Source organism: Lycorma delicatula, chromosome 3 (genome assembly GCF_047948215.1).
Source record: "Lycorma delicatula isolate Av1 chromosome 3, ASM4794821v1, whole genome shotgun sequence".
Lineage (NCBI taxonomy): Eukaryota > Metazoa > Arthropoda > Insecta > Hemiptera > Fulgoridae > Lycorma > Lycorma delicatula.
Window position 1 is genome coordinate 50,178,245 of NC_134457.1, and position 11,428 is coordinate 50,189,672.

Here is an 11,428-nt window from a genome sequence, read left to right on the forward strand (position 1 = left end):
TCTAGGAACAATATTTTAAATTGAGCTTATGTTTATCATAAAATTACTGGAATATAAATTAATTTGTATAATAATTTCTACTTACCAATAATCTTTAATAGTATGTTCGAGAACTTTCGGATTAGTAATCCATCCTCAGGAACATTTATGTGTTATAATTATAATTCATGTATCATTAATTATACTAACTTGAATTTTAAAAACAAAAATTATAAATATAACAACTGATCGTCAAAAGGTAAAATAATGTCAACTTTATCCGTCTTGTCAGTATGAAGGTCTCAATTGTGACCTATTAACAGTGGAAACCTTCAAACTGACATGACGAATAACGTTGACATTATTTTATCTTTTGACGATCAATTGTTATATTTATAATTTTGGTTTTTAAAATTCAAGTTCGTATAATTAATGATATGTGAAGTAAATAATTATAATTATATCCCATAAATATTCCTGAGGATGGATTACTAATCCGAAAGCGCTCGAACATACTATTAAAGATTGTTGGCAAGTGAAAACTATTATATAAATACATTATATATCAATACCAACGGGCCAAGATTAATAAAATTAATTTTAATGAAATATAAATGACAAATAAAGCAAGGCATACTTACATTAAACAATACAGTAAAATAAATAAATTCTGTTTACAATAAAGGAAATTCAAATAATTTAAATCGGCATTTTTTATAAGTCTTTTGTAAATTATAGAAGCTATCATGCAAGAAAAAAGATTTCTTTCAGTTAAACAAAACAAAAATTGTATTATCAACGAAAATCATTAATTACTGTTAATAAACTACAATCAATGAAGTAGTCGAGAACGGGAGTTAGGAAAAGAAAAATACGTCTATAACTTTTACTCATTTCATGTCAGAACTTTCAGAAATTTGATCGTATTAAAAATAGTAAACGTTTCATAAAAACAATAATTAGCTATTATCATGCTGCAGCGGAATTTATTAACTTGATTACAAGTAGTTTTGCCGAACTGGCATTTAAATTTAGGTGAGGCCATAAGCAATGAAAGTAACACACAGTAGTTTAATGTTTAAATGTATTGTTTTACTACCATATTAACCTTCATAAATATTACAATTTGTTTTTAAAAAATATTTTATGTATAACACACACACACAAAATATAAAATTCATGCAGCCGTAGTCGTATGTTACGGTAACGGTTCATTGCAAATTTCTGGTAAATAATCGGTCAGCATTATCAACGTAATTAGTTAATGTTATAAAAATAGAGATTAACAAAACTATAGTTAACCTTTTTAGGTTGATGAAACATTTTGCTGATTCACTTTCTTTAATATGATATCATATAACCAATGCCATAATAAATCAATTTTAATGGAACATTTTTTAAAATTGTTTTATCCCACTACAATTCTATTGCAATTATGTAGTTTTTAGATTTACTTCATAAATTGGTACATCGGGTGAAGGAACTTGAAGCCTCAAGTTTTTCGATATTTTTTAGTCTAAAAAAAACTCATGTCTATTAACATTCCTTCGACAATTTAATAATTAGTTTAAAACTGTTCCGCGATTTTTGAAACGGCTAAAAAATAATTGTTTTTTTTTTTTTTTAATAAATCTTCCGTTGTTTTCTCGACGGAAGAAGTACACTATATTTTGTTGCTTTTCACTGTCTACTCCACACTTTCAACAGCATTAACAAATGTAAAGCAACTGAGATACAAACGACACTAGTTAGAATTACTTTCTCTGTTGGTAACGATGTTTACTAACAGCCGCGATGTACAAAAAAATGGTGCCATTAGTAGAATTGAACATGTTCTGAATTTCCAGCGGGCTTGGCATGTTTATCTGTGCAACAGAATGTTTGGCATCTGATGCTTGTTATCTTGAAATGGTTATGTCGGTTTTTATAAGTGAACTCATGTAAGTTCGCCTGCATTCTGACCCCTCGCAAGGAAAAACACCTCCTTGTAACGATCCCGAACGCCACACCATCCCCTCCGTTCCTAGCATGGAATTTATCGGAGGTCGTCTTTTAGACTCTCTAAACTTAATAACACAACATAGTCATAAGTTTGGGCTCTAGTCACGATGCCACCAGTGCAAATGCCTCGGCAGACATTTCTATCAGTGTTTTACACAACTTATTATCGCCTTCGAATGGTCTCTTCCAATCTCGACCACCTACCGTAATTTACAACCCTCAACTACCAAATTAACCGATTCGCGGAAGTGCGATCCCCGTGCCTTTCTCTAACATCGAAGGTTTCACGCAATCTACACTCACAAGTTCGCCTACAATCTTTTCTGGTAATGGCATCTAACAAACACTTCATTGTCATGTTAGATTAACATGTAATCGTTAACATTTTTAAACGACGTGATATGAGACAAAATAATTGAGATATTTATTAATTTAAGCTCACAAAAAACTCATTCATATAATTCACGAATATTTTAAGAACGAGGCAGTATTCTGTTACAAAGTTCCCCAACAGTTTTTAATGTCAGGCACTTAGTATTCTGTTATAACACAAATTAAATTAAAAAATAATAATTTTCAAGAATCTGTATTTAAGTTATATAAAAAAGTTCACAATAATTATTTTACTACAGTAGTACAGCTGTGCGAAACTTGAATAAAAAAGCTGACAAAGTTTTTATATTTTCCTGGCGTTGGTTATTTATTTATTCTTACACAGTCGAAAAATAATGTACATGAAAAAAGTTTAAAGCGTTTAAAAAAAATCTATTTTTAAACTTTGATCGGCTCCCCCATTTCCAATATCGCCCCCAAAAACATTTTGGGGGCCACCTGCACTACTACTTCTACTACTATCCCTAGGAAGGCATTAAAAAAATTCGGTTAAAAAATATGCAATAAATATAAAGAGGGCTTTTTTCGACTTTTGAAGAATTTTGGGGAAAAAATGTTTGTTAAAATGGTAAGATAAACATGCACACATGTACAAATCTTAATATAAAATGGAGTCGTTTGCAAAATGTTGAAAAAAATTGACCCCCGAGTAACTATCTAACCCCAACCCCGAAGATATTGACCAAACCAAACCTTTACCAACAAATTTCCCCATATACTCGAGTCACTGAGCCAAATTTCATCAAAATGGATACGTACGAACATTATGGAGGGGAAAAACATAAAAGTCTTTTATGTTCTTTGACAATGGATTTTTTACGTTACGTATTTCGTATTAGTAATTGCCCATGTTATAAATATTCGCTTATACTTAAAATCTAACCCACTGATTCTCAGACTTTTTCGCGCCCACCGCCCACATAAAGAATCAAAAATTTTCTAGAGCCCCAAAATTTTTAAACTCACCATCTGTTAAAAATAGTAACTGCAATTGCTGTTTTTAAGATGCGCTTTTAAAAACAGCAATTGCAATTATTGTTTTTAAACGAGACATATCCTATTTCCGAGTTGAAACTTACATTTTAAATGAGAGCAATTAAAACGCATATTTGGTAGGATTTTTGTTAAAATTGCTTCCAAAAAAATAAAATTGTATCTATGTAGTTATACAACAACAATAGCGATAGCATATTCAATATATCAGGAAAATATAATTTTAGCCTGTTTTTAAAATCAGTCATCGTCTTCCTAGAACGCCTGAACGCTCCCAATTATTTGTGGGCTTTCTACCGCCCCTCCTGAAGACCTGCAGCGCCCACACGGGGACGTTATCGTCCACTTTGAGAACGAATGATCTAACCGAACTTAACCTCTTTTTTTTATATTTAGCCTCCGGAACCACCGTAACGTATTACTTCAGAGGATGATATGTGAGTGTAAATGAAGTGTAGTCTTTTACAGTCTCAGGTCGACCATTCCTGAGATGTGTGGTTGGGTTTGAAACCCAACCACCAAAGAACACCGGTATCCACGATCTAGTTTTCAAATCCGTATAACAGTAACTGCCTTTACTAGGATTTGAACCTTAGAACGCTCGACTTCGAAATCAATTGATTTGCGATGATGAGTTCACCAATAGAACAACCCGATGGGTTAACCAAACTTAACCTTTCTTTTTCCTGTTTAGCCTCCGGTAACTACCGTTTAGATAATTCTTCAGAGTATGAGTGAGGATGATATGTATGAGTGTAGTCTTGTACATTCTCAGTTCGACCATTCCTGAGATGTGTGGTTAATTGAAACCCAACCACCAAAGAACACCGGTATCCACGATCTAGTATTGAAATCCGTGTAAAAATATCTGGCTTTACTAGGACTTGAACGCTGTAACTCTCGACTTCCAAATCAGCTGATTTGGGAAGACGCGTTAACCACTAGACCAACCCGGTGGGTTAACCAAACTTAACCTACGCTCAACAACCTTGACTAGCGAGCGTAGGTAAAGTTTGGTTAGATTATAATTAAAATTTCTCTGCAAATACCTCCATATACCATACCAAATAATTAGAATTATAACATGAGCAACTACTAATACGTAACGTAAAAAAAAAAAAACACTGTGGGGGGAAAATCAGAAAAGACCCATTATTTTCCATTTTTTTGTTTATTAGGGTCCCGGGTCATGAAATATTGAGAACTGCAAAACAACCATACTCCATTTTAACTGATTACTTTCCTTCTTGTAGCGTAGCTCTAGAGCTATGATACCAGGGTAGTAAAGATAAATAAAAGTAATTCTATATACTAAGACCCCACCGGATTGGTCTAATGGTGAACGCGTCTTCAAAGACTACTTCATTTAGTGTAAATGAAGTGTAGTCAGGTATTACTTCATCCTCTGATAATACGGTAATTCCCGGAGGGTAAACAGGAAAAAGAAAAATTAATTTATATACTAAAGGTTCAAAAAACCTCAAGAAATAACTATTTTAAATAACAGTTTCTAAGCTGGCATCCTTTTGCTTGTTATTAAATCATAAAATTTTGAGATATAAAACTGCAACCGTTGTAATTTTTTTTTTTTTTAATCATATCTTACTAAGTAACAGAGTTATAAGACAAAATATAATGAAAGGAACTAAGAAAAATGACAACGATGTTGACTTTTCTCCACGATTTGAATGGATGTTAAAATTACTATTATTATTATCTAAGTCACTGTTTGCCTTTCTTTGCGATGCAAGTCGAGTTTTGAGGTTTGATTTAACAATTTTTTAGTGATGATTTCTTTTATCAGGAAGTGGTATTTTTTTTACTGGTTCCTGATATAAGACTTTATAAATAGAATTGCATAAATAAAATGGTACCTTTGTCCGGATGATGCCCGTTATGCGATTAACATCTCCAAGTTGTCGGTTCAGCTAATTCTATTCGCATCAATAAATGCACAAGAACCATCTCGATTATAATTATATGATGGAATATTTATTAATAACTTTTATTATGCGTGCAGACTTTATAACATTATAAAACTCCATAATAAATAGCAAAATATAAAAAATCCATTATTTACATCCGGCTATAAAACTACCAGTCGCACAGACGGCATAATAAATCTTTTAACAAATACTTTACGTTACCTTCTAAAAGTAATAATGGACTTATTTCAGGATGGATACTTTTATATACTTTACTGTTAATTAAGGCTCAAAACAGCTAAAATTTCTTATCACTTACAACAAGTTATTCTCCATCAGTTAAATTATATTGAGGTGTTATTAAATTGTGATAAATTACTTTACCTTCCAGTCATAAATCTTTTTCGTTTTCAAAGCAATTGTTGATTTGAATAATTATTGTTTAATAATTTAAAGAACAACTGTAAAGTATATAAATTTAAACAAGAAACTCGATTTCACGCTTTCAACGATGAATGCCTATGATAAAGGAATATTGTGCAGCATTTATCAGTATTAATGTCAAAGTTAAACCGAAGAAAAAATAATTTCAGAACGGTCAGTTCGAAATACGAGCGTGCCAATATGGCCTCTTCTATACAAATAATAATCCATTGCTACGTTTCATTATGCTACGTAGGCGCTAAATGAAAATTTTTTAACAATTTTGTTTTTAATTAAGAACTTCCGGCTGATGTAACTTAATCATTTACAGATTTTACTTCATAACAGAATCAGTACCCTTATCAGACAAAATGTCACGTTATTTAAGTTGAAGTAAACTGAATACAGGACAGAAAAATAAATAATAAACAAGATAGGAATGCAATTTAAATGGCTTAACGAGGGGAAAAATTATATCGTATTTATCAACGTATAAGAATAACATTTACAGAAAAAGCAATGAGCCAAAGCATGTATAACTCCTACTTTAAATCAGATAAAAATTAATTACAGGAAGAGTTGTTTTTCTTAACTTTAATACTTACTCTATTATCTTACATTAAAATTTTTATTCAGAAACGTTTTATTAAAAACTTGAAAGATTTAAAGAATTTAAATGACTACATGAAGGGTTTTATAAATGTGTATCTTAAATAACAATTATTTTCAAATCAACACAACATAATATTTACACGTTATACCCGTAACATACGCGTATGGCGACCTAACACAAGCAACTTACACCAAAAAAAAAGTTCTTGTTATACTCAAGAATAACAAACATTCCGTGATAGGAATACTAAAAAAAATAAGAATAAGTGCTTTCCAGCTCTCTTTTTCCCTGATCCAAACCACTATTACATATCAACAAAATCCAGGCGATATTTGACCAAACAAGTAATACTTTGACTATTCAGCACAAGGAACATATTATGAACATACTTAATTTCAGAGAAAAAACTCTGATTGCACCCCTGATGTTGAACGTTAAAAATACTAGATTTCAACGATAAAAATACTAGAAAAATAGCGTAAGCAACAAATTAATGAAAGTTTTTTTCTAATATTTTATATACTATTAAAAAACACTTAACTTTTATTCGGACTACGGAGGTCCAGATGTCTTTAGAATAGTCACACGTTACTGTAATTTTACCAGACTATAGAACGCAAAGTTGTCGGATAAATTTTAAAAGATACAACCCTCGAGGTTTTAAAATATCTATTAAACATCTTATTCTACACATTAACTCCAAAACGGTTTAACTTCAAAAGAATATCTGTTTGGACAAAAGGCCAGGTAATAACAAACCTGCTAGATTAAAACTGAAAAATACATCTCTTCTATTCTGGATACTTTTTTGGAATCCGACAGCCACTTTTTTCAGTTTTTTCTTCCAAATCAGTGGGTATTTGCAGAGATATTATAAATGAAATTTAATCAAACTTAACCTACGCTCGATAACCTCGACTAGCAAGCGAATTATGTTATATGTCGGTGACTGTTTATGACTGTGTGTGTTGTTGAGGGATGTGTCTATGATGCGATTGTGTGTGTGTGCGCGCGCGCATGGTGTGTTACTATTGTATGCCGAGTAAGTTTTGATGAATGTGTTGTTGTTATGGGGATGGATGTGACTTGTGATGTGTAACGACGTGTGTAGTTTGTGGTTGCTTTTAAGTTGTGGTGCGTTTTACCTTGTCATCATGTTCGTGTGCGTGACTTTCTGAACGGTGTTACATACACACAATCGTGTGTATGGGCGTTTTACTTCCATCCTGATGAAATACACACCAGCTACACCAGGAAGGGGGTAGCCAGGAGTGGAGGTTTAGTCGGTAGTGCGCAGGAATATAATACGCATCTACTATCATCTTGCGGAAGCTGTCAGCGAGTCCGACACTGCTTCAGCGCCCGTAAATGGGGTTCCTCCATTCCTTGCAGAACTATGTTGTACGTGGATATTGTTTAATACCTTACCCTGGATCCAAAAAAGAACAATGCACAACAAACTGCCACCCCTAATTACGTAAGGTAACTTTTGGACGACGACCCTTTTGGTAATCTACTATTTATCAGCTTATTTTCCTCTGTGCACACGAATTACTAATACTGATAAATCAGAACGTGGTGCATTATTGTAAATGTTTGTCTTTAATGGAAAAAAATCATTACTACGTAATATAGCTTTACTTCGGACGGAAAAGGACTTAAATGTCTACCAATAACTCTCGACCGAGGTCACTGTTAAATTTCTAGACTTTATATTGCGACATACAGTAGCTTTGGATAAGTCACTAGATTAAACATTATTTATCGAAATAGGTAAAAAAAATAAATCGATCTCCGTTGGGCCGTGGTAGTGTCTCGGCTTTTTATTAGGAAAGTTTTAGGTTCCGATCTTGGTCAGGTACCGATTCAATTTCCCAAGCTTCAAGCTTATATGGTAAATTACGCTATATACTGAAACTACGCCCAATTTTTAAATCACAGCGCAGTCAACAATTTATTTATATTCACACGAGGAATAGAATATTGACACAGGATGAAAATATCAGCTAACCGATTACAATTCTAAAATAATTCTTAATTGAAATATAAAATTTATGTTTTTTTATTCATTCCCACATATAACAATTTTACTTCTAGTTAACATTTAAAAAAAAAAATTCAAATATGTTTGGGATCAATATTAGAAAAAACTGCAGTTTAATAAGCAACATCAGAATTTAAAAAAAATCAAACATTCATTCAAAAGCTGAGACTGAATGAATTCAGTGGTTGAAACGGAGATTCCTATATTAATTAGTACTGATTTAATTTCGTGATATGTTTAAATTAACAGATTTTACAAATCTCAATTTGTGAGTGTGAATCTGAGAGTTAAGAATCACGAGAACAGCCAATACAAATACAATATATTTACATTTTCAAATCTCTTTTAATTTGAAAAATGAACATTTATTAAAGTAATAAAAAGTAAGCAAAAAATAATAATTTATTTTAATACAGATTAATAAAATTCTCCCTCAATTATAAATATTTCTATCACACTTTGAATTAGTTCGCATATTTATGCCATTTTACCAGTCCTGTTGGTTGCTGTCGTTATAATATGATGCAAATGTTAACGATATGAAGTTATAATCACCATCGTCCATTCAAACTTGCTTCGTACTGTTTTTTTGTTGTTTTAATAACAAATTTACGGGTAAAAATATTTAAGTAAAAACTAATTTCAATTTTAGAAACTTTAGTGCAAAATAAAAATTACTTTAGAATATACATTGTTGAATGAAACGCCATTAAAAATTATCAAATAAAATTTGTTTATCGCATGAGGGAAATTTCAAAAATCCTATGATTACACTAACTTGCTGATAGAAAAACGTAATTTACAAAGCAATTCATATAATATCCTTTTTTTAAACTGTATTTTACAAATACGTAATTCCTATTAAAAAATTTAACTCTCATTTATGGAAATAATAAATTTCAGACTGGTTTCGAAATCATACGAGTCTTAAACGAATAAAATATTACTGTTTGTGGTAATTTTTTATTGGAATGAAATTAAAAATGAAAAAGAAAACAATGTTAACGCATAAAAAATTTTGAAATGACAGATTGAGATTGTGTTTTAACAGTTTAATGAACTAAAATAATGAATTCTAACTATAAGGCACAGTAAAATAATATTCTACTAACTTAGGCAGTACCCACAAAGTAAACAGATAGTCATTTTAATTTTACAACTTGAAAAATAAATAAATAACGCGCCAGAGTTAAACTAAAAAGTAAGATAAACAACGTCTACGCTTTAATTACCAGACTTATCCATAAGAAAGTCGAACCCATATAATCACGAAAAAATAACATAAATTTGTATAAACTAAATTGAACAGCGAAGTTTAGAATAAATGGGGAACTTTACACTGGTATACACAACGCATGAGAAATTTAAAATACTGTTTGTTAGAAATATAATTTTACAATTTCAATATATAAATGAATTGTAATGAAATGCATAATTTGAATGTATAACTCTGCAAAAGAAAACATATTCGCAAACAAACTAAAGACTAATTATTTATAATAAAAGATAGGATGAATCATAAACAATTTCAAAAAAAAATCCCAGATAAACACTGCACTGCTTATCAACGAATAGCCTGTATATTCTACAAAGATATTTTATTATAAAATTTACTGAATATGCATTATAAATGTTTACAAAGATTTCATAATGTTTTAATAAAATAGCTTTAAAATATTTAAGTAAACAAATAAAATAAAGAAACTAAACAAAATCTTACCTTTAAATCAGTTATTATCTGTTGAAACAGCCCTCCGAGAGCACTGCACTCCCTTTCTGTGCTACCCTCCATATTGATTCGTTTTCAACACGGGTGCATAAACACAGACACAGCCACAAAAGTGATGAAAAAAACTTTTGAAATCAATAAAAACCTAATTAATATCCAAAATCGTAATACATTTATAAAATTGATCTATGAGGTTAAATCTACCACCGTATTTTCTTTTAACCTAACCGTTTTAAGTTATCAAATTCGAATTATCTTTAAATTAATTATCAGAAGAATTTAAATGTTGCCGATCACCAGACACGATAAATTCATCGATATTCAAGTCATAACAGGAATATAAAACTTTACAGTACACTAAAAGCATGACTTACTTCAGGGCACTATATAAATATTAACTGGTCCCACAAGAATATGTAATTTCTTAACGAGTAACTTACCGCACACACGTATTACAAGACAGCGAGATGAACAACGAACACTACATAATATCAAATGTTAATCGATGTTAACACAGAAGACACAAGCAAACGACGAAAAATAGCTACACTAAGTCCAACAACCAACGACACCCCGAATCAAGACTCAACAAACACTCGCTCCTAACCCCCTTCCACTTCAATCATTATAAACTCCAGTTCGTAAACAGAATACTGCTAACCAATGGGAAAGAAGATGACTGAGAATAATGGTGCATACTGCTTGCCATCTACTGACGATTACGTAAACTACAACGACCACATATCTTAACATAGTCTGCTATAAAAATTTAATACAAGTTTTTCTTTACAGTCTAATATTTTACGAATTCTGATGAATACAAAATTTTAAAATCTTCAATTTAATTTATACAGTTAAATATTAAAATATTATTAATAATTATACGAAATATCTAATTAAGCAAAACTATTATTTTTGTAAAATTAAATCCATTAAACCCTGCAAAAAATGAAAAATATTCTCCAAAAACTTTTTTTTTAAATAATTAATTGTGTTGACAATCTTACTTAAAATATTATAAATAAATTTTTTCCCCGTGTTTTGGATAATTTTTTTCAAACAGAAGAATAATACTGAGTTTTAACTAGTACTTAATTTAATTTATAAAATACACTGTATGTAAAGTACAATATAAAATAAAAAAGTACATTCATGTACTTTATTTATTTTATTTACTTTATTATCCATCAGTTAAAAATTCATAACACACTACCAACATTTTCAAAGGAGGTTGTTACATTGCTTTCAAAACAACAAACAAATTGCACAATATCAAACTGACAAAGTAATATAAAACACACTAAAAAGTTAAACAATCCAGGAGTATA

The 11,428-nt window shown here is 30.8% G+C and overlaps 1 protein-coding gene across 3 annotated transcripts in view; it reads right to left on the bottom strand.

Annotated features, from left to right (window-relative positions):
* LOC142321586 (uncharacterized) overlaps positions 1 to 10,709 on the bottom strand; it is a 419,684-nt gene extending 408,975 nt beyond the window's left edge. For all 3 annotated transcript variants that reach the window (XM_075359798.1, XM_075359799.1, XM_075359797.1), the window contains exon 1: positions 10,092 to 10,709. In XM_075359798.1, the coding sequence (XP_075215913.1) occupies positions 10,092 to 10,163 (72 nt within the window). In that variant the 5' untranslated portion in view covers positions 10,164 to 10,709. The remainder of the gene's footprint in view (positions 1 to 10,091) is intronic.
* Positions 10,710 to 11,428: the final 719 nt, after the last annotated feature.